This window comes from Phyllobates terribilis, unplaced genomic scaffold (assembly GCF_046119375.1).
Source record: "Phyllobates terribilis strain yellow unplaced genomic scaffold, ASM4611937v1 Scaffold_3__8_contigs__length_932513732, whole genome shotgun sequence".
NCBI lineage: Eukaryota > Metazoa > Chordata > Amphibia > Anura > Dendrobatidae > Phyllobates > Phyllobates terribilis.
In genome coordinates this window covers 204309726-204335066 of record NW_027362763.1, presented here as the reverse complement: position 1 = coordinate 204335066, position 25341 = coordinate 204309726, and the positions used below count along the sequence as shown (strand labels likewise).

The 25341-nt window shown below is 42.7% G+C and overlaps 1 protein-coding gene across 1 annotated transcript in view; it reads left to right on the top strand.

Annotated features, from left to right (window-relative positions):
• Positions 1-25341, top strand: part of HDLBP (high density lipoprotein binding protein) — a 47988-nt gene that overhangs the window by 3992 nt on the left and 18655 nt on the right. The window contains exons 2-5 of the mRNA XM_073674546.1: positions 21382-21448; positions 23021-23121; positions 23901-24055; positions 24572-24787. Of these exons, the coding sequence (XP_073530647.1) occupies positions 23046-23121; positions 23901-24055; positions 24572-24787 (447 nt within the window). The 5' untranslated portion in view covers positions 21382-21448; positions 23021-23045. The remainder of the gene's footprint in view (positions 1-21381; positions 21449-23020; positions 23122-23900; positions 24056-24571; positions 24788-25341) is intronic.

Here is a 25341-nt window from a genome sequence, read left to right as displayed (position 1 = left end):
TGATTATCTACCATAATGCCATATATGTGGTCATGATACCATAGTGCTTGTCATATCTTTAATAATCTTCTATTTGCACATGTTTTTTTAGAAGTATATTCTTTTTTTTAATTTTTAATTTTTCTTTGTTTTTAACCATATGTCAACGATTAATGACAAAACTGTTCAATGTAGCTGTAACAGTGTAACATGTTTTAATGAAGAGTGCAAATATGTGGCCATAGCGTTTTTAAACAGAAAACTGATGCAAAGAACAGGCTGTGCTGTATGCTGAGCTGGCAGGGAATGCTGGCCCTTTAAGATGTCCCCTCCCCCATACCGGTAATACAGGCTGTGCTGAGGTGGCAGTACAGAGGGGCCTGTCCCACCAGCCCGGCTCCATGCTGGAGGCTGTGTACCTCCTTCTGAGCACATACACACCTGCCAGCTCGGTGCACAGTGACAGTGATTCGCTGATCCCTCGTGTGCACTAACACCGCAGTCCGTCATGTTAACACTTCCTCCACACATGTATGACACAGATCCACCAACAAATCAGTGTCACTCTTACAGATGACTTATTGGAGGCTTGGAACAAGACAAAGTAAACTTTTTTTTTTTTTTTCTTTCTCGCTGTATACTTTGCAGCATATGCTCTACCATTAAACTGAATAGATTTTCTGCAGTGCTCGTCTTCTGACCTCAGGACGGGGTTTATCTATTCACATCCATGCTTTTTTACGGGTTTTAAGTAAATGTGTTGTTAAGAGCCCTTTATGTCATGTGTCATTACAACCCTTCCTGAAAGCTAGCGCTAAATTGTTCTTAATTCTAATCTTTATTTGCAAAGTAATTATGGAACATCTGCTGGTGAAGGCTCGATCATACGCAGATGGAGCGCGCTGTAGGCTGACAAAGCAAAGGAATTCTTTTTTTCGCTTTACAATGTGAACGGTTGTCCTAACCTTTGCACCTTGATTGGTTTTTCTGAGTGTGGTAGACTGGGTCATTAAGGGTTATACAGAGTTGATCTGTAGAGCAAAGGTAGGGTCCTCTTCACTCACGATTACCATGAACGAGCAATGCCGGGAAGACAACGCTTGTTTCCCAATAATCGCCCAGTGTAAACAGGCTGCCAATGACTTGACAAACAAGCAAAATGCTCATCAGGTGAAATGATCTTTTGGTTTCCTTTTAAAATTGTCATTCTCGGTAGCACACTGTGATGGGCTGCCAAGAGCGATGACGGTCTGTACAACCAGATCTATTACTGATCGTTTTGTGCGTGATGGAAGAGTGATTGGTGGTCTTTTAATAGACTTTTTTTAGACAGGCCATTTAGTGGTGGTTTAAAGTGAATATGACCACTTAAGGTACCGTCACACTTAGCGACTACAGTGATCCCGACAACGATACGACCTGGCAGGGATCGTTGCTGTGTGGTCGCTGAGATGTCAAACAGTCAGATCTTCCCAACGATGCAGCAATGATACGGCGACCCGTAGCGACCTGTATAACGATGCAACGCAAATGCACGCCTATGTGTCTCAGTTCTGAGTCGCCAACGAGGTCGTTTGTAAGGTGTCAAACACACCGATGCATGCTACCCAGCGGGACCTCAACGATCAAAAAATGATCCAGGCCATTTCGTCACGACCAGCGATCTCACAGCTGGGGCCTGGTCGCTGCTACGTGTCAAACGTAGCGAGATCGCTGCTGAGGTCGCTGTTGCGTCACAAAACTTGTGACTCCGCAGCGATCTCGCTTAGTGTGACGGGGGCTTTATGCATACTGTCCATGGATCGGACAGCATGTATGTCAGTCACTGGCTGTATGATCTCAGCCAAGTGTGTTTAACTCTTAAACGCTGTAGTATTTCAGATAAAAATATACTTTGATAGCCGCTGTGGACCGAGACTAGTCAGACAGGCGGGTCCCCCAGCTGCTTCTCTCCGCCCTGCATACGTGCACTTAGGGAGGTGATCTTTCAATCGGTTGCTGTGGAATGGCTACCAACCTGTCTGACTAGTCTCCCGGAGGCTCTCTAAGTATGTTTCTGTCTGAAACCCTGCGGTGTTTCAGAATCAAACATGGCTGTTTGAGATCCTACAGCCAGTGCCTGATAAATGCTGTCTGAGGATCGGGCAGCATGCATCAGATTCACTTTAATGCCGCGTGTCGGCAGATTTAAATGCAATTTGTGGTGATTGCTGCTTTTATGATACTGTTTTGTGGTCATGGTACAGACAGGGCTTGTGATACCTTACATATTTTTAGGTTTTTAGTTTCTGTCCAGATTTCTTTTGACCCTTTCTTTGGTTGTCTTATTTGGTTGATTTTCCAATGTATAGGTATACCACCCTGATGGAGACTCTTAGGGGACAGGGAACAAAAAACGTTTGGCCTCTCCGAGCATCATGGCGTATGGCTGCTTTTGGGTTATTCAGAATCACCGGACACCTTTCAGCTAACAACTTTTCTTCTCGTAGTGCTCTAAAGTTTAGAAAAAGTCAATAAGCTGATTCAGTAATATTTAACATCCTCTTATTTATTATACTTTGCTTATATAGCGCCATCATATTCCATAGCACTTTACATACATTATCATCTATGTCCCCATTGGGACTCACAATCTAGATTCCAGTTTATCTTTGGAGTGTGGAAGGAAACCGGAGAACCCGGAAGAAACCCACACAAACACGGGGAAAACAGATATTGTCCTTGGTGGAGTATGAACCCAGGACCCCAGCGCTGAAAAGCCACAGTGCTAACCACTGAGCCACTGTGCTGCTCTTATCTCTTAACATGAAGTACGAAAAAAAAATAAAGAGCCTTGGATATTTCTGGTTTGGGAAATTTCAGATTGGGTACAAATGTAGTAGAGTTAGGCTGTGTGCCCACGATGTGGATTTAATTTGTTTCCGAGGCGCCATTTCCGCTGCGAAAACGCATTTAAAAACGCTTGTTAAGTTGTCTGCCATGTTTCCCAATGACAATCCGCATGTGCTGTGCAAATTTCCGCTGCTTATTATCATTGCGGAAAAATCTGCAGCACAAGTATTAATAGTGCGTAATCACGGCGTTTTAGCCGCCATTGACTTGCATTGGACCGCATAACATCCGCATGAGTACACGTACACATGCGGATATTAAGCGATTCAATGCGCGGATGGTACCCGGGTCTGGAGAAGAGGAGAATCTCCTCCAGACCCGGGTATCATAGTACCTGTAGTTAAAAAAGAATTAAAATAAAGAAAACAAAAACATCTACTTACCTTCTGATGGCCCCCTGTCTGCTCCCGGCGGTGTTGCTGGCTCTTCGGCTGCTCGCGGTGGTGTAAAAGGACCTTCCATGGCGTCAATTAGTTGGCGGTTGCGTGACCTGTCACATGACTAAATGACGCTATGGAAGGTCCTTTTTAGAGCACTGCGAGCTGCCGAGGAGACCTGGGGCCATCAGAAGGTGAGTATAATGTTTTTTTTTTTACTTTTCAACATTTTTTTTCTTTTTTTTTTTTTTTTTTTACTTTTAATGCTGCATTTGCAGCATTGTAACTTGGTCGCGCAACATAAATCCATGTCGGTTGCATGGATTTATATAGTGTGACCAAGTTGTCAAGCACTTTCCAAGTGATGCTAAAATCGCTTGGAAAGCGCTTGACAAATCGCATGTTCAAAACGCTTCACAAACGCTTCTACCTGGCAGAAAAAACACATGTACAATCCGCATGCTTTTTTTCTGCCAGGGAGATGCAGAAACGCTCAGGAAAAATCCGCAGCATTTCTGCATCGTGGGCACATAGCCTTAGAGCGGCTGCTGTGGCTGGTTCCTCACTGTCTCTGACCTCGACCATACGTGGATTCCCCAATGTAGTGCCTGCTTGCTGTGCAAATTCCTGATGGGCGCTGCTCTGTGATGGGTTGGTACTGGCTTGGAGCTATAAACCAATCTTGCAGTTATGGCGCTAGCGGGCGCCTTTTTTCTCTTTGCTCCCTTGCCCCTTTTTATCCTCTTATCTTTGGGGACTCTTCATGTAGTTAGCTTTGTCTGTTCTTGGAATGTAGACATAATTAAATAGAAGAATGTTTGTTGTCTGTGTGTTCTCTAGGGCTGAGGAGTCGGTGAGCCAAACCTCCGACTCCTCAATTTCCCTGACTCACAACTCCAACTCCACAGCCTGGGCCTCACTACTGAGCATGTACATAAAGTGCAGCACAGATTCATCTCAACTAACAGCCGAGATCCTTAGATCAGGAACAGAACAAACATTTATAGGACATTTCATAACTTTCCCAAATCTTTATGAAAACATTTACAGCACATCCTGCATTGTACTACTGTAACCAATTTATTATATATTTTAGGAGTCGGTCCATTTTATGCCGACTCTGACTCCACCAAAATGGACACCATAAAGGAGTCGGAGGTTTGGTTTACAGACTCCACAGCCCTGGCTTAATCGTACCTGGGTGAATTCTGCTGGGTTGGTTGGCATTAGGGACTTGACAAATATCCTTCAATCAGTACAATGCACTACCCAAATGCCATGGGTTTTAATCTAGTTATGCCAGAAAACTGGGGAAAATTAATATAGCGGTATTTGGGATACTTAACGTTAAAATACAGCCATAGACTGTACAGGTATCCTGGTAGCAGTATACCTATTTGGAGTTTTCCCGTTTACTGCGTCATGTGTTTGTAAACAGGACTGTAAAGTCGAGGTGCTTTTCTTGCATTAAAATCTTAAAGGGACTTTCCAGCCCTGTAAAATCTTCTACAAACTGCTGACAAAGGTATAAAATTTTAAGAGGCGAAATGCCTCACTATTCCTTGCCACTTCCCTGCAGACATGTTCCTGACTGTTTGTCACACTCCAGCAGTGCTGTGGTGTCATCATCTGACCACTGCACACAATCCCTGGCTACAGTAGTGATGTCATTGGTATTGACGCGCCTCCACTACAGACTAAAAGTGAAGGCCGTTGTCTGACACTGACACGCCAAGCTATTGCTGGAGTCCTTTAGCGTCGGCACTGGAGCAGCAGGCTAGTTGTAAGTAAAAGTGTAGCTACATTTTAGGGCTCATTCAGAAGTCCATTTTTGACATGCGTGTTGTATGGTTTTCAGTGGTAAAACACATGTTAAAATCTATGGAGCTTGTTCATGTGTATGTGGACCTCGTGTCTGCAAAAAAAAATCATGCTGTTTTTGATCTACATAATGGATCAAACTTACTGCTAAAAGACAGCACAGGGTTGGCATAGATGTACAATCTATGTGCTGTCCATGATTAACATTGTAATGATGGGAAAAACATTGCCATTTAATTTTTCATGTGTGAAAATCACTGATGTAACAGTGATGGCAAAACTAAATATCCTTAACAAGGAGGTGGGCACTGCTATGAAATAATAAATGTTATGGGGTGCTATAGTAACCTGATATAGTTACATAATATAAGAAAGAAGAGAAAAGACTCAGGATATACAACCATGCACACCCAATATTAGAAAAATGAAAAAATCTTTATTACATGATTACAGACTGACAACACAGAAGAATAAAAACAATTAAAAACAAACAAAGCATAGCAATATTCATAGGGGAGGAATAATGTAGTGTTCCAAAGTAATAAATCCCCCTAAGGCCACAGGTATCATTTAATATAATATATTTACCATCTCATAATACAAAAAGGCTTATTGACCAAGCTATGTCACCCTAATGAAGGGTGGCACAGTACCACTAGACCAGATATGGATAATAAACCACGTACTCCCAAATAATCGGACCATACATAATAATAATCGGACCATACATAATAATAAATAGATCAAAGAATAGAGGAATGAGTGGAAGTAGTAGTCTGCTTAAACTAGGGGCCCTTGTAATATCAGCGTATGTCAAAACATATCATCCCACCTGGTATACGATATGGGATCATGAATGAAGGCCCTATATAACCAAGCAGACACTCTTAAGTGGTCAAAGGAAAAGGTCAAAAATAATAAAGTGACATAGTTACCTGTTGGCACCAGAGACCCTACGCGTTACGCTGCTAGACCGCAGCTTCGTCAGGGGTATGTTGTCAGTGGACACATGTGTATATTAAATAGTCTATCCAATTTAGTGTGATTCCCTTCAGGTGAAAATAAATACCCTCACTAAGTCTCTCCAGTATCGTGGCGGATCGAACGATCATTTCCTGTTTCCACAGCGTGCGGCCCACGTGCTATGGTATGACACAACCGGAATTGAATAAGACGTCATATCCGGTCGGCGAAGCGCCGCCCCTTCCTATCACTCATGCGTTCCACCCAGACGCCATGGTGGAACGCAACCGGAACTAGACAGGAAACATCATATCCGGTTCTAGGAGCCGCCCCCATTGGGATCGCACGGGACATGGTTCCACAACCACAACAGGCAGAGGCCGACACTAGGGAAGAAAAACAAGGCGCAAAAAACATATATATATGTAAATAGACACCCCCGGAAGTAGCGCGTCCGCTACAAAAAATGCACCGGTACAGAGACAAGAGGGCTAGCCCTAATCAAGAAAAATGCCTGACTAGGCCAAGAACAAGATAAAAGATGTAGTTAGAATCAGAAAGTCACCAAATGTGCATAAGAGTGTGACCAATCATGACAATACAAACATAAACATAAGACAAACCAACCACAAATGAACATAAAACAGACAACAATCATATACAGATTGTGGGCCATTACAAGGTGGCTGATAAAGTCTAATGACAATACATATAATGTAAGGACATGGCATTTGCAATGATGACCAGAGATTAGCTTGTTGTAAAATTAAAATTAAGGAGATGCACAAGCCAGCCACACGAGAGGAGATAACCGGAAAAATGGAGGAGAAAGAGAAAGGAGGAAACCAAAGGGCCCTCAATCCAAAACGGGACTCTAACAGAAAGGATACCATGGAAATTTAAGCCAAGTAACCAGTAAATGAAAAGTCCTCATTTATACCCCTAGGGGCCACTGTATCAAGAACAAAAATCCACCTTGATTCAGATCTCAGTAGATCCTTAGTGTGATCCGGGTTACGTAAATTAGGCCTCATTTTTTGAAGACCCGTAACTCGCATTTTATTAGGGCTACCAGAATGGCATTGGAAAAAGTGCAGGGCCACTGATGAGATGGCTCTGCCCTTTTTCAAATCCTGTTCAGCAAGATGGATGTTAGAGACATGTTGCTGTACCCGTCTACGGAGTTCCTGCGACGTTTGGCCAACATAAACTTTCGGACAGGGACAGGTCAATGCATATACAACATTTGTAGACCTGCAATTGATAAAGTCCCTCAAAGGATATTGATGGTTGTCAGTCGGATTAGTGAAAATTTTTCCAGATGAGAAGAATGGACAAGCAGAACAGTCGCCACAAGGGAATGAACCCTTAAATTTACTACCGCCCGAAGTACTACAAGTGGGGCGTGTATAATGACTATGCATAAGTGATGGCAAAACTGACGCTGACCAAACCAGGGCGGTGGAGTCGGTAAGTCAAACCATCCACACAGACTCCCTCATACATGGCTCATGTTTAAGTGATAAATTTACTATGGTGATGAAAAGCCTTATGTTACCATTTTACTATTATTATACAATAATCAAGCTATTTGCTTGTCTTAATCCTGTTCACTCTAGCTGTTCTGAGATGAGTGCTGGCATCTGTAGAGGAGGAGCTTCACTACTGAGCATGTACATAAAGTGCAGCAAAGATTCAACTCCACTAAAAGCCGAGATCCTTAGATCAGGAATAGGACAGACATTTTCATAACTTTCCCAAATTCTTATGAAAAAAAATATTCAGCACATCCTGCATTGTACTATACTACTGTATCCAATTTATTATATATTTTAGGAGTCGGTCCATTTTATACTGACTTCACCAAAATGGACTCTGACTCCACAGCACTGGACCAAATTCTGGTGAAAAACACTAATGAGCAATGGTCAGTGTTTTTATGCATGCGAAAAATCACAGATGTCTGAATAAGACATTAACATGTTTTGTAAAAGGAACCTGATGTGTTGTACAAAACCAATTTCAGAAAAGTTGGGATTCTGTGTAAGGCTGAGTTCACACGATGCGTTTTTCATGCGTTTCCGCGGCGTTTTTGCAGTTGCGTAAACGCCGCGGAAACGCATGAAAAACGCATGGTAGAAGGGCAGCAATGTTCCCCAATGGAAATCCGCATGTGCTGTGCCCATGATGCGGATTTTTCCGCAGCATGTCAATTAATTTTGCGGAAACGCTGCTCTATTGCCGCCATTGACTTGCATTAGACCGCATGGAATCCGCATCACTGTATATGTTGATGCGCTTTTCATGCGGTCTGATGTGCGGATGGTACCCGGGTGTGGATGAGAGGACTCTCATCCAGACCCAGGTACCATTAAAAAAAAAAGAATAAAATAAAAAATACATATATTCTCACCTTCTGACGGCCCGCGCTGTGTCCTGCCGGCTTCCCGCGCACTTCGCGGTTGAATGAAGGACCTTCGCTGACGTCAGAGTCATGTGACGGGTCACGTGACGCTGACGTCGGAAGGTCCTACAGTCTTCACTGCCGGCAGCCGGGACCGATGAAGCAGGACACCGGGGACCATCAGAGGGTAAAGTATAGATTTATTTTTTATTTTTTGACATCACACACTATATAAATCCATGCCGGTTGCATGGATTTATATAGTGTGAAGTTGACAAGCACTTTCCAAGTGATGCTAAAATCGCCTGGAAAGCGCTTGTCAACCCGCATGCAGAAATGAAAGTGAAGACCGCTTCATTTCCGCTTGTCCCTGGCATGAAACCGCATGTACAATCCGCATGCGTTTTTTCCTGCCAGAGAGATGCAGAAACGCTCAGGAAAAAATCCTGAGCATTTCTGCATCGTGTGCACATACCCTAAAATGTAAAAAAAAAACAAAAACAATACAATGATGAGAAAATGTCTTTATAGCCATATTTTATTAACCTCTGACCATCCTTGCTTCTTAAAGACTTTGCCTCTCTAACATGCTCTTTTTATACAGTCATGTGACTTGGTTGAAATTGACTCTTCAGCTGTTTTTCATTAGTGCCCTGTACCTTTCCAGCCTTTTGTTAACCCTCTCAACTGTTTTGTGATGTGTTGCTACCTTTAATTTCTAAATGTACAAATTTTTCCATTTAAAAAAATTAACTCATTTCATCTTCTGATCTGTTCTATGTTCTGTTGTGAATAAAATATGACTAAGAAGGAATTTCTAAATTATTGCATTCTTGTTTTTTTCATATTTTACACAGCGTCCAAACTTTTTTTGGGAATTGGGGGTTATACATGCATTCCAATCTGCGGACTGCACAGTATAGAGGATAAGCTGAGCAGAATCCTATATGGGTTTGTTGGAAAATATTTAGTATAAGCACATGCACGTTCAGTATTTGGTCAGTATTTTAGATCCGTATTTGTAAGCCAAAACCAGGGGTGGGTGATAAATACAGAAGTGGTGACGTGTTTCTATTATACTTTTCTCTGATTGTTCCATTCCTGCTTTTGGCTTACAAATACTGAACGTTGCCTGACTTAGATTTTTTACATTGAAATCCCTGGTGTTTGCATGTATACAGTGGGGAAAATAAGTATTTGGATACACTGCTGATTTTGCAAGTTTTCCCACCTACAAAGACTGGAGAGGTCTGTCATTTTTATCATAGGTATACTTCACCTGTGAGAGACAGAATGTAAAAAAAAAAAAAAAAAAAAAAAAAAAAAAAGCAGAAAATCACATTGTATGTTTTTTAAATAATTAAAATGTATTTTATTGCATGAAATAAGTATTTGATCACCTACCCACCAGCAAGAATTCTGGCTCTCACAGACCTATTCGTTTTTCTTTAAAAAGCCCTGCTACTCTGAGCTTGTTACCTGTATTAATTGCACCTGTTTGAACTTTTTACCTGTATAAAAGACACCTGTCCACACACTCAATCACACTCCAACCTCTCCACCATTGCCAAAACCAAATGGCTGTCTAAGGACACCAGGGACAAAATTGTAGACCTGCACAAGGCTGGGATGGGCTACAGAACAATATGCAAGCAGCTTGGTGAGAAGGCAACAACTGTTGGCACAATTATTAGAAAATGGAAGAAACACAAGATGACTGTCAATCTTCCTCGGTCTGGGGCTCCATGTACGATCTCGCCTCATGGGGTAAGGATGATTCTGAAAAAAGGTCAGAAATCAGTTCAGAACTACACGGGAGGACCTAGTCAATGACCTGTAGACAGCTGCGACCACAGTCTCAAATATAACCATTAGTAACACACTAATGACACACTATGCTGTTACGCCAGCACATGTCCACGCTTCCTGGACAGAACAGAAGCGTCACTACTGGTCACAGAAAGTGAAGGAAGCGTCAGAGAACCTCCAGAGGCAGACAAGTGGAGGCAAGTGACCAAAAGAAGCAACAAGACCATGGAGACACCACCAACCACACAACTGAGAAACAGATTCCAAGGACTTGTGGAGGACAAAGATGGCACACCTAAGGATGAGGAACTACCAGCAAGCAAAAAAGAAAAGAGTACCCAGAAACACCCAGAAGCGACAAGAAAAAGGACAGCCAAGAAGGGAAGAAGAGTGGTGGTGGTGGGAGACTCACTACTGAGAGGAACAGAAGCAGCTATCTGCAGACCGGACATAACCGCAAGAGAAGTATGCTGCCTCCCAGGGGCGAAGATCAAGGATGTTACCGATAGGATACCAAAGCTCATCAGTCCCAAGGATGTCCACCCATTTCTTCTGATACATGTTGGCACCAATGACACGGCAAAGAAGGACCTACAGACAATCTGCAAGGACTTTGAAGCATTGGGGAAGAAAGTAAAAGAACTGGATGCACAGGTAGTTTTTTCTTCTATCCTTCCAGTAGACGGGCATGGCGTCAGGAGATGGAACAGGATCCTTGATGTGAACAGCTGGCTGAGACGATGGTGCAGACAACAAGGATTTGGATTCCTGGACCACGGTGTGAATTACCTCTATGATGGACTCCTTGCCAGAGACGGACTACACCTCAACAAACCCGGGAAACACACATTCGCCAGGAGACTCGCAACACTCATCAGGAGGGCGCTAAACTAGAAGAAGAGGGGATGGGAAGAAAAATGCCGGACACGAACATGCAACCAGAGGACATACTAATGAAAGATATGAAGTGCGACAAAGAAGGTCCAAGACAAGATACTTGGAAGGGAGGTAAGAAAATTTCTAATACAATCCACAGGGAGAAGATTGGAACAAAACAAAATCGTGTAAACTGCGTGCTAGCAAATGCCAGGAGCCTGACAAACAAGATGGATGAACTGGAAGCAGAAATATCTACAGGTAACTATGACATAGTGGGAATAACCGAGACATGGTTGGATGAAAGCTATGACTGGGCAGTTAACTTACAGGGTTACAGTCTGTTTAGAAGGAATCGAAGAAATCGGAAAGGGGGTGGAGTCTGTCTATATGTAAAGACGTGTCTAAAGCCTACAATACGGGAGGATGTATGGGAGGGAAATGAGGAGGTCGAGTCCTTATGGGTGGAGATACATGGGGCAAAAAACAATAATAAAATTATCCTAGGAGTCTGCTATAAACCACCAAATATAGCAGAAGCCACGGAAAGTCTATTAATGAGACAAATAGACGAAGTAGCAAAAAATAACGAGGTGATTATTATGGGGGACTTCAACTACCCCGATATAGACTGGGAAACCGAAAGCTGTAGATCTCAGAAAGGAAACAGGTTTCTGTCAATTATCAAAGACAATTATTTGTCACAACTTGTGCAGGAACCAACTAGAGGGACGGCCCTTTTAGACTTAATATTAACTAACAGGCCAGACAGAATAACTGAGGTGCAGGTCGGGGTGCACCTGGGAAATAGTGACCACAACATTATACAATTCCACATGTGCTTCAGTAGGGTGCCCAGCAAGGGAGTCACAAAAACACTGAACTTCAGGAGGGCAAAGTTTGATCAGCTAAGAGATGCCCTTCACCTTATAGACTGGGATAGTATCTTCAGTAATAGGAGCACGGATAGAAAATGGGAAATTTTCAAAACAGTCCTACATAGTCACTGTAGAAGGTACATACCTTATGGGAATAAAAGGGCTAGGAATAGGAGGAAGCCAATGTGGCTAAATAAGGAAGTCAAGAGGGCAATGAAAAACAAAAAAAGGGCTTTCGGTAAACTTAAACAAGAAGGCAGCAAGGAAGCGCTAATAACTTATAGGGAAAAAAACAAAATCTGTAAGAAACAAATAAGAATAGCAAAAGAGGAGACAGAGAGACTAATTGCCAAAGAAAGTAAAACGAATCCCAAACTGTTCTTTAACTATATAAACAGTAAAAGGATTAAAACTGATGGAGTTGGCCCATTGAAAAATAACCTGGGTAAAATCATAGAGGGCGATGAGGGTAAAGCAAACCTACTCAATAGCTTCTTCTCCACTGTTTTCACAAAAGAAAACAATTTATCGGAGGAAATGCAGAGTGATAAAGTAAACCCTCCGCTAAATATCACCCACCTAACCCAGGAGGAAGTCCAGAAACGCCTAAATAATATCAAAATAGACAAGTCACCAGGCCCAGATGGCATACACCCCCGGGTACTAAAAGAATTAAGTAATGTGATAGACAGACCGCTGTATCTTATATTCAAGCACTCTTTATGGACAGGGACTGCCCCACTAGACTGGCGCAAAGCAAATGTGGTACCAATATTCAAAAAGGGGTCTAAAAGTGACCCTGGGAACTATAGACCAGTCAGCTTAACGTCTGTTGTGGGTAAATTGTTTGAAGGATTTCTTAGAGATGCTATTGTAGAATATCTTAATGATAATAACTGTCTAACTCCATATCAACATGGATTCATGAGAGATCGCTCCTGCCAAACAAACCTGATCGCCTTCTACGAGGAGGTGAGCTCACAGCTGGACCGGGGAGAGTCAGTGGATGTTGTATACCTTGACTTCTCCAAAGCGTTTGATACCGTGCCACACAAAAGGTTGGTATATAAAATGAGAATGCTTGGTCTGGGGGATAATGTGTGCAAGTGGGTAAATAGCTGGCTGAGTGATAGAAAGCAGAGGGTGGTTATCAATGGAGTAAGCTCAGGGGGTGTCAGGGTTACTAGCGGGGTGCCTCAAGGGTCTGTCTTGGGCCCTATATTATTTAATATATTTATTAATGATCTAGTGGAAGGGTTGCATAGTAAAATAGCAATATTTGCAGATGATACTAAACTTTGTAAAGTAGTTAACACAGATGAGGACAGGGCACAGCTACAGGAGGATTTAGATAAATTGGGGAGTTGGGCCAAAAAATGGCAAATGGGGTTCAATGCCGATAAATGTAAGGTCATGCACATGGGAAAGAAAAACAGCAGTTACCCATACATATTAAATGGGAAACCGTTGGGGAAATCTGACATGGAGAAGGACCTGGGTGTCTTGGTTAATAGCAAATTAAATTTGAGTGCCCAGTGTCAGGCAGCAGCTGCGAAGGCAAATAGAGTCATGGCATGCATCAGAAGATGAATAGGGGCATATGATGAGAACATTGTTCTTCCTCTGTATAAAGCGCTGGTAAGGCCGCACTTAGAATATTGTGCACAGTTCTGGGCTCCGGTGCTCAGGAAAGACATATTGGAGCTAGAGAGGGTACAAAGGAGGGCGACTAAGGTAATAAAGGGAATGGAGGGACTAGAATACCCAGAGAGGTTGTCAAAATTAGGCCTATTTACGTTGGAAAAGAGAAGGCTTAGGGGAGACCTCATAAACATGTATAAATACATCAGGGGGCAGTACAGAGATCTCTCCCATGACCTGTTTATACCAAGGATGGTGACAAAGACGAGGGGGCACACTATGCGTCTGGAGGAAAGGAGGTTCCTGCACCAGCATAGAAGGGGATTCTTTACGGTCAGAGCCGTGAGACTCTGGAACTCTCTGGGAGAGGAAGTGGTGATGTCCAACTCACTTAATGAGTTCAAGAGAGGCCTGGACGCCTTTCTTGAGAACAATAAAATTACATCTTATGCTTAGTGATAGTTAATTAATCCAGATTGGTGTCGGGAAGTGAATTTTTTCCTCAATGATGTCAATTGGCCTATACCGCATGTTTTTTTTTTTGTTTTTTTTTGTGTTCCCCTGGATCTACGCTGCGGAATAGCTGCAGTGCACAAGAAATAGGCTGAACTGGATGGACGCTTGTCTTTTTTCGGCCTTATAAACTATGTAACTATGTTTGAAGTTCGCCAGTAACCATCTGGATGATCCAGAAAAGGCATGGGAGAAGGTCATGTGGTCAGATGAGACCAAAATAGAACTTTCTGGTATCAACTCCACTTGCTGTGTTTGGAGGAAAAAGGATTAGTACAACCCCAAAAACACTGTCCCAACTGTGTAGCATGGTGGGGGAAACATCATACTTTGGTGGTGCTTTTCTGCAAAGGTGACTGGATGACTACATCGTATTGAAGGGAGGATGGATGGGGTCATGCATCGCAAGATTTTGGCCAACAGCCTCCTTTCCTCAGTAAGACCATTGAAGATGGATCATAGCTGGGCCTTCCAGCATGACAATGACCCAAAACACACAGCCAGGGCAACCAAGGAGTGGCTCTATAAGAGGCACTTCAAGGTCCTGGAGTGACCTAGCCAGTCTCCAGACCTGAACCCATTAGAAAATCTTTGGGGGGAGCTGAAACTCAATGTTGCCCAGTGATATTCCCGAAACCTGAAAGATCTGGAGAAGATCTGTATGGAGGAGTGGGCCAAAATCCCTGCTGCAGTGTGTGCAAACTTGGTCAAGAACTACAGGAAATGTCAGACCTCTAACTGCAAACAAAGGTTTCTGCACCAAATATTTAAGTTCTGTTTTTCTATTGTATCAAATACTTATTTCATGCAATAAAATGCAAATTAATGATGTAAAAATCATACAATATGATTTTTCTGTTTTTTATTTTTAGATTCTGGCTTTCACAAGTGAAGTGTACCTATTATAAAAATTACAGACCTCTCCATTTTTTGTGGGTGAGAACTTGCAAAATCAGCAGTGTAACAAATTATTATTCACCACTGTATAAGTGCAGTGGGTGGTCCTAATAGCTATTGCAGTATGCATACAGAATATACTGTTAATCACTCAGTAGGACCACCCACTGGACTAGTATACATAGAAACACTGAAGATTTCAATGAATAAAATACAAGGTTTACTGAAACTTTACCCACAAACATGTATATCATCCTGATGATTAGATACTATTGTCAATGTGACAGGTTCCCCCCCTGCACATCAGTGAAAGTCCAGGTCCTGAGACTGCTACTGATCGCTAAAAATCCTTGTCAGAAGCAAGGCTGTGGAGTCGGTACAAAATGGACCAGCTCAGACTCCTAAAATATATAATAAATTGGGTACAGTAGTTCGATGCAGTTTGTGGAGAATATTTTTTCATAAGAATTTGGGAAAGTTATGAAATGTCCTATAAATGTCTGTCCTATTCCTAATCTAAGGGTCTAGACTTTTAGCTGAGATGAATCTGTGCTGCAGTAAATTTATCACTTAAACATGAGCCGTGTATGAGGGAGTCGTGGAGTCGGAGTCATGGAAATTGAGGAGTCTGAGGTTTGGCTTACCGACTCCACAGCCCTGGTCAGAAGTGTGCTGATCAGCAGTCTGAAGCGGCCCGCTCCCTCATGAGTAGTGTATAAACTCAATAGAAAGTCTGAGCAGATACACTGCTGTGTGCACGTTATTGCCTGCTAAGCAGTCTTCTGACAAGTATTTAGAGAGATCGGTGGAAGTGTTGCGAGTTGCGACCCATACCCCACTGATCTGCCGGATTCTTCAGCTCTTACTGCTTAGTGTAGGTATCCTTTAAGCATTAACCCATTTGTTTAAAACTCCTTGGGGACGAGCTCATCACTAGAAGGAGCCGGCTTAGAAGCTGCGCCCCATCCATACAGCCCATGTTATATTTCCGGCTCCTTATAGTGACTGATGTGATCAAAGCGAACTCCGATCGCGAACACTTTAATCTCCTGAATGCTGCTATCAAGCATGACAACAGCAAGTAAGTTTATAGCATGGAGCCCGTCACTTGTGACATCCATTGACCTTTTGTGCTATGTGATTGAGGGCTGCTGATGGATACCCATGGCAGCCGGAGGCCTACGGAAGATCCCGATGTCTGTGATGTTAGAAATTGTATGAACCCTAGCCGCTGGCTGGATTTCATAGGAGATTGCTATATTGTAGTATTGAAGTATGGTGTATAAGCAATTAGCTGAGGGAACTAATTAAAACAAAAACGTGTATGTATGTACAGTGGGTGAAAGAAGTATTGAACACGCTTACTGAAATTTAACACTTTGTACAAAAGCCTTTGTTGGTGATGACAGTTTCAAGATGCTTCCTGTATGGAGAAACTAGTCGCATGCATTGCTCAGGTGTGATTTTGGCCCATTCTTCCACACAAACACTCTTCAAATCCTGAAGGTCCCGTGGACTCCTTCTATGAACTCCTGAGTTTTAGTTCCATCCATACATTTTCTATTGGATGCTGGTCAGGTGATCGGCGGCTCGGCCATTCTACCAGCTTTATTTTTTTTCTCTGAAACTGAGTGTTTCCTTGGCCATGTATTTGGGATCATTGTCTTGCTGAAATGTCCACCCTCATTTCATCTTTATCATCCTGGTAGATGGCTACAGGTTGTTTTTTTTTTTTTTTTTAAAGAATATCTTGTTACATTTGTCCATTTTTCAATTACATGGTTTGCCACCTACAAAAAATTGTTTTTTTTTTCTGGCAGATGTAATAGAAATCTTCAGATAAATGGTGTTCAAGTCCCGTCTGGCTGGTTTAACAGACCAGAGGTTACAGGAAGAAAATAAAGTTGTATTCTCCCTGCAGCTGCTTGCTTCCAGTCATCAGGCCAGAACAGGGAGCTGTTAGTCTCCGCTCCCTACATAGTGAGTGTGCTGCTGTCCTTCCCCTGTTCTGCAGCACATGTGCAATGTGTGTGGATAGTGGAGAGGGATGTATTGCAGCCAATCACATTGTGTAGTAAGTGTTGACTGTAGTCCCATTCAAGTAAACCCTCCTAACATGAATTAAACACTATTTACCTTCAGATTACCAGTTTATCTGCATGTAAATCGCATTTTTATACATGATTTGCATCCATCATCCTATACAGCAAGTCAAATTTGCATTTGATGCCTATACCTTTTTGATGCCTATGCACAGTGTATGCGGAAATCTGCCAATCAGTGGTGGGGGCAAGGTTATACGGAGCTCATGAGTATGGAGGACTACATGGCAGCAGGTTTCCTAGTCCTCTAGTGATAATCTGCTGATTAAAACAGTGATTTTATAAAAACCACAGCCAGCAGAGCAGTAAGCGACACATCACGCAAATCAGGATCTCTGCCCCTACATTATGCTGCTCTCCAATAGGTAGCAAATCCTGTTGACAGATTCCATTTAAGGGGTGTGCATCTCTTAATGAATTTGGCGCATCCTTCATGCTCTGCTGCCAGAAATGTTACTCCAGTCAGTGACTGGAGTACATTTCTGGGATAATTAATGGCACTTAAGTGGCGTGAATTATCATGAATTAGTCGGGTTGTCTTGGTCATTCTCTGTTCTGCCCCAGCTCCTACCACCTGTCTAAAAGTTGGGGGACTTGGCTAGGAATGGTGTATACCGGCCAAAAGCTGCTAAATTTTTACACAGCTTTGCATTGTGCAATAATGTTGCTTGCTACAATTCAAGGTGTATTACTCCATCCTGGTGAAATCAGGCCTGTAGTATCCAGAATCCTGGTGTAATCAGGCCTGTAGTATCCAGAATCCTGGTGAAATCAGGCCTGTAGTATCCAGAATCCTGGTGTAATCAGGCCTGTAGTATCCAGAATCCTGGTGTAATCAGGCCTGTAGTATTTGGTGACATTGGGTTAGTGCATTTTTTTTTTTCGATGTAGCAGGAACTACATGGAAGATGTCTGTAATTCTAGAGACCCTTTTCTTTCAGAAAGCAAATTTGCTGTTCAAAGCTGACGGAAAGCTGCATGGCTGCCAGTGATGAAGCACATACTGCCGCGTTTGCTAGCTTTTCCTGGAGTCACGTCTGGAAGAAGGAGAACAACTCAAGGACTCTCATGTATCCCTCCAATAATTGCAGTAAATCCAGTGCCAATTATCCCTCTGTACCTGACTCCGTCTCTCAGTATTTCCCCTGAGATGGAGAATAGTCCAGAAGGGCTGCAGTGATGCTGCAAGGATCTGTCTCTCGTCGTCTGCAGCTCTTGGTAGCAGGACGTTCCCTTGGTTGTCGGTGATGCTGTCATAGTAGAACAAGGTGTCTGTTACAGGAGGGAATTATGCATGCAGAACGTTCCGATTTTTTTCCCATGGGTCGGCCACACCTGAGACCGAAGTCACATCTGTACCAGCCCCACCAGGGTGTCACAGCATACCCTATGAGATGCCATGCTTGTCTTGTATGAACACTTAGAGACCTCAGTTCATCTTGTGGATAAATGAAGTCCTGTGAAGTTTTGCTATTTCTGTATGCTGCAGTCACTGCTGGCAGTGTAGGGTGTGGAGAGAATTACTGCAGACTCCAGCTGCCTCGCCACATCTGTTCCAACTCACGGAAACTCCTGCTGCTTTCAGAAATGGCGGAGTTAACATTCAACAGAATTAAGAGGATGTGAAAACTGGCAACGGATGACTAGTAGAGAGCAGACATCACAAACATCGGCTATGTGCACAACCCAATCACTTAATAACCTATACAGTATGTAGAGTAAGGCAGTCACCATGATCGGATACAAGCCAGAAGCCGGGTAGTAAGAGGCTTGTGATGTCTCGGCTGCTGCAGACCTCTTTGAATGGTAATGGCCCATTTAGACGAGTCAAGGAAGATTCCCTTCTTCATGCTGCCGTGTTCTTAATGTGTGTGGAATCTGTTTCTTTTCTCACAAATACCACACTTACCCATAATAACCTATGGTGCTATGCACATGTCCGTTTTTTCCGGGAGCACGGATGGTAAGGGCCAGTACAAGCCTATGGGTCCATAAAAAACACGTACACCCGGATGGCAAAGTATAGGAGAAGCTTTGTAGTTTCTTTCTTTATCCAGATATGCAAAGCACTGGTACTGGTTTTTCACAGACTTGTGAAGGAGGCCTAAGACTATATTCACATGTCCAGTAATCTATTGGAACGATAAAGCAGCAAATCAATCGACAACATTTTGCAGACACAACTTTTTTTTTTCAACTTGACAACTTTTTTGTCAGTGGATTGCTGCTGGATCCATTGTAACAGATTACTGGTCATGTGAACGTAGCCTAACCGGATTGCAACCACTCAACGAACTATCAAAAAATGCTCACTCGTCAGTTGCAATGATTAAGAGGAAAAGATGAAACCCAAAAACCTAGCGCTTTCATCTACCCGTCAAAACGGGCCAGTAAATGTCAACTGATCAGATTTTAGGCTATGAAGAAGGATCATAAGTAATCTGAAACGCGTTGCATTTTTTGCATTTGTCTTGGCTCTTTCACGTCGCTTATTTAATAACATTGAATCGTGGGAGCTGAAACTGTTTTTTTTTGCTTTTGTCATTTGCTGCACATAGACTGTATGATCCGTGCACCTGGTGGTGAGTTACTGTAGTTGGGTTTTAGTTCTACTATTAGGATCCAGTTATTGCAGGACATCCTATTAATACAGGCACAGTAATTGCTGGAGAGTGACATATGTCAGATTTGGTACAGAAATGTTTTCAACTGATAATCCATTCCAATTATCTGATGTTTTTGCAGTTCTATAGATCTATGGCTCCCACTGACACTGCTGCGCCATTCACATGGGGGGCACAGAATACCGTCCTCTTGTTTGCAGTGTTATCACTGCGTGTAGGTGAGTAAAAACCCCTTGTGGTGAACCTCATCCAGCCCATCGCTTGGCCCAGAACTCTCCACAGCCACCATGATGAGGGTTTTTGGAACCTCATCCAGCCCATCGCTTGGCCCAGAACTCTCCACAGCCACCATGATGAGGGTTTTTTGGAACCTCATCCAGCCCATCGCTTGGCCCGGAACTCTCCACAGCCACCATGATGAGGGTTTTTGGAACCTCATCCAGCCCATCGCTTGGCCCAGAACTCTCCACAGCCACCATGATGAGGGTTTTTGGAACCTCATCCAGCCCATCGCTTGGCCCGGAACTCTCCACAGCCACCATGATGAGGGTTTTTGGAACCTCATCCAGCCCATCGCTTGGCCCAGAACTCTCCACAGCCACCATGATGAGGGTTTTTGGAACCTCATCCAGCCAATCGCTTGGCCCGGAACTCTCCACAGCCACCATGATGAGGGTTTTTGGAACCTCATCCAGCCCATCGCTTGGCCCAGAACTCTCCACAGCCACCATGATGAGGGTTTTTGGAACCTCATCCAGCCCATCGCTTGGCCCGGAACTCTCCACAGCCACCATGATGAGGGTTTTTGGAACCTCATCCAGCCCATCGCTTGGCCCGGAACTCTCCACAGCCACCATGATGAGGGTTTTTGGAACCTCACCCAGCCCATAGCTTGGCCCAGAACTCTCCACATCCACCATAAGGGTTTTTCGAACCTCATCCAGCCCATCGCTTGGCCCAGAACTCTCCACAGCCACCATGATTAGGGTTTTTGCTCTTCCATCAGTTTCTCAATCGATGGAGTGTATTTAGAAATGATAGAACAAGGTATCTGCTGCCCGATGCAGGGAATCTTGCACGAATATCTCCTTTACATTGAAGTCCTTGTTGTGTTTTCCTGCGGTAGACCAGGAAACGGCTGCTTCAGGAAATTCTGGGACTGTTTGCTCCCTCGGATCATACGGATTGCCATAGCAGTAATGTGTGCATGTGATTAACGTCCTGTTTGGTTTACGATCCTCCTAGTTGTTGGACCTGTCTGTTTTGTTCTTTGTTAATGACGTTTGTCTTGTGCAATATTCTAGGAGCAGTGACATAAAGATCTTTGGCTATTTGCGCTATTTAGGTCATGATTTGCATCTGACACTTTAGTTGTGACCCCGCGCCATCTCTGTGACTTGGTCCTGTTTCACACACTGGTGTAGAAATCGCACGTCTTGGTGCTTCGGATTTGTTTTTTGGGGGCAATTTTGTCTTTTTGATCTGTATATTAAATAATGCATCAAAATAAAGGTCTTCAGTTTCTTTATATCGTCTATGACAACCTGCTAATATTCACAGCTCTTGTTTGTACCTGTGCTTAACCCATTTTTTCCTTTCTTGCAGAAGCTGGCAGGCTGATAAAAGCGTTCAGCTCACCGGACGGACTTTCTGGCTTTTGACCCTTTAGCTGGTAAGTTGCTTTTTACACCAATCATCTAACACTCTGTAATGCGGTTCTTCTATCTGCCCTGTTTTATTACTGCGACATTGGCTTCTTTCTCTGCAGGCATGTATGAGGTGTGTGTATATACATATAATATTAATATATATACACACACACACACATTTTACTACTTTATCTGAGAGCAGCATGATGTAGTGGCAGAGACCTTGATTCCAGCCATGTGTCACTTACTGGATTGCTCGCTACACTGTTGATAAAATCACTGTTTTATCTGCTGCACTTCTCGGAATGCTGAGCTCTGTATAACCTGGCTCACACCACTGATTGGCAGCTTTCTGCCTATGCACAGTGTACACAGAAATCTGGCAGCAGATTTATTAGTCCTCTAGTGATAATCTCCTGCTGATAAAACAGTGATTTTACTAAAAGCAAGCAGGCTTTACATTAGGCTGCTTTCAGATTAGTTGACAAAAATGTGATGACAGACGCTTCAAAGGGTTCGGAGAAGTGATTTTGTTGCACTTGTATGAAAAGTATTACAGCTTCTTTTCCTAGTCTGCACCATGCTTTATATTCAGAATGTCTGCTGATGGAGGAGCAGGAGATCAGACCAGTCCATCAACTTCCTCCAATTAGAAAAGTTGTGTATGAAACGTTCCGGAGTGTTAGGAATGGAAACTTGCTGGTGAAGTTCTAAATGTCCTTGTCCTTATTCCAGAAATAGCTAAATACAAAGGTGTGTTGATGCAAATGAGAAGCTAACTTGTCCATCATCTGTTCATGGAAGGACAAGGGTTTGGACTTATCTGTACAATATCAGGCTTATTTAATATAGCAATGTTCACATTGGGCCTCTGTGTTCCTAACTCCTCACTGTCGGTGGTCCCATCACACAGCCATTTTTAGTAGGTTTACCAGTAGCTTTGTGTTCATTGGGGTATGTGCACACTGCCTCTTCTATTCTCCCCCCAAGCAGATTTTGGTTTAAATCTGCTTGTAAAAAGTGCTCAATAAATTGTAACCATGAATGAATATATGCACTGCAATGTCAATGGTTCAGTTTCACAGAGACTTTTAGTAACTTTTTTTACACTGCATATTTTTGCCGCACAAAAAAAAAAAAAAGCAGTGTAAAAGAAAACTAGTAATTTAATTTAGCTGATTGATGCGTAAAATCTGCAACATCAAAAGCTCGCTAAATACTTATACATGAGAACTTGGCACCAAGTGGCTCCAGCCACCAATCAGGAGATTTCGGTGGAAGCTTCGTTCATTATCTGGTGGCCATGAATGGTACTGCATGTTCTCCACAATACAAATTACCGTAATTGAATTGTAGCCTTGTGGTATGAAACGGATAATGGGATTCTCCCTTTAGATGTGGATTCCTGGTGTTTAGTTAGATTTTGTATTCGTTAGGCTTTGCAGGAACGCATTTTCCAAAGCATTGTCATCCAAAACCCATCCTTGACTTTCACACCAGAAAAGCTACTGTCACAATATACATTGAGATTGGTTTTTCAGAAAATCTATTGCTGAAGTAACTTTAAAAGTTAAGAAATGACTTTATTGTTGCAGTGGTTACACGGATTTGCGTGGGACAATGAGCTCGGTGGCGGTTCTTACCCAGGAAAGCTTTGATGAACATCGTAGTGGGCTGACCCAACCAACGGTCAGAGGTTAGTGAAGTCTGTCTTGTGTGTTTTTTTTAATTTTTTAAGTTTCCTATTTTATGAGTTTAATACTTAAAGCGGTTGTGGGACAAAAATTCACAATGCAGATCTTGGACCCAATGAGGCTGGTGCAATTACTGTGAAAATCAATGTAAGAATTGCTAATGATTTTTAAAGTTTCCCTGCCTAGTATTAAAATGAGTATTTTAAGTCCAGCTCTGGATAAGCTCATAATATTTTTGAGTGTTTATACAGAAATTTGGACATACAGTTTGTATTGTGAAATATGTCCACTTTGAAGTGTATCTAAATGTTTACTTATTGATTAGCCATTGCAAAGTCATGAATTTTTGTAATCTTCTCTATTACCTTATTTTGCTTCTGTCTCTCCAACACCATGCTGAAAGTGCTGTTTTAACTGCCCAGTTCATGCTCTTTTAGAATATGCTTTGAACTGCTGCTCCAACAAGGATCCATACTCCAACAATATTTACAAACACACTTGCTTTGTCAGCTTCTCTGCTCCCCTGCCCCATAATCACCGTGAGAATGTTTGTTTGCAAATGCGGTTTGCTTTGATCTGCTGCTTTAGTATCCATACGGATTTTCTAAAAGGGCATTAACTGGCGGTTAACACAGTACTTTCAGCTCTGTATTTACGAAAAAAGGAAGCAAAATTAGGTAATGGAGTATATTACAAAGATTCATAACTTTGCAAAGGCTGATTTATTAAATAAAAAAAAAAAGTTTAGTTACCACGTAGCCATTTGTGACTTTCCATACAGTGGCAGCCATTGGATCTGAGGAGGAAAATGATCCCCCCACTTACAAAGATGCATTCCCACCCCTCCCGGAAAAGGCTGTTGGCAGTGAAACCCCTTCTGAGCCTGCAGGTGCATGGAGCAAAATTCGGCCTATCAAGTCTTCCGTTATCACTCAGGTTGGTTGACTGCTTCTGTAGATTATGGGAATTTTGTGGTGTGAACTTTTTAAACCTTTCTTCTTGTATTTAAGCTGACCTAGTGGTCTTAAAGGGAATCTGTCAGCAGGTTTTTGCTCCCTAATCTGAGAGCAGCATAATGTAGGAAAAGAGACCCTGATTCCATCGATGTATCACCTAGTTTACTGGGTGCAGCAGTTGTGACACAAGTTTTTAGATGTAGCAGAGCTGAGAAAGCTAACCCTGCCCACATCAGGCTCTCTGTGTACATTGTCTATTGACAGTGAGCTGCTTATCAGAGGGGGCATGGCCGGTGTCCAGACCGTAGTAATCTCCTGGTGATAAAACGTTTCCTTGTATGGAAACAATGGAACATAGCCTAATAAGTGACACATCGCTGAAATCAGTGTCGCGGCCTCTACATTATGCTGTCTTCAGATTACAGAGCAAAAACCTGCTGATAGATTCCCTTTAAAAGAATTATTGTGCTCCAGTGACTTATGTTTTTTTATCTAGGTGTTCCATGTCCCTCTGGAAGAGCGTAGATACAAGGACATGGCTCAGTTTGGGGAGGGCGAGCAGGCAAAGATTTGCTTGGACATCATGCAGAAGACTGGTGCTCAACTGGAACTTTCCCTGGCCAAAGATCAAGGCTTGTCTATCATGGTTTCTGGAAAGCTTGATTCTGTAATGAAAGCGAGAAAAGAGATAGTGACACGACTGCAGACCCAGGTAAGATGAATCTCCTGTGATACAGGTTCATTTATAGCCCTCCAAGGGGAGTGATGTGCAGCCTCTAAGGGGAAAAGCTGTCGTTGGGAGTAAGAAGTATTTCTGAACCTGATGCAAGTGAAACCCTCTAAAGATTAATTTGCCCGACCTTCTGGGACCCTGTAATGTTGTGTATATCAACAGATTTTACTGCCAGTGTCTACTGTCAAGAGAGCCGATTCCCACGTGTTGCGTAGTGAAGGATGGGAGCTCTTGTTATGAAGACTCTAGCCCATCAGATCACACACAGCTCCGATCTGTTGCTTGTCTCATTTACTTGTGGTTGGAAATTCCAATAACACAGGTTATATTCTGTATAATCAATGTAGCCTCCTTAAAGCTAGTTTATTAATTATGCACTGTCGGTGGGTCATAATGTGTGATTTAAGGGCATATTGGTCAATTTAGTAGATCAGTTTATATTAAAATGAGTTGTATAATCCGTTTACATTTTTAAATGGAATATATGACCCCATAATTTTGTAGTATATTTGGCTACATAAAATGGCTATGTA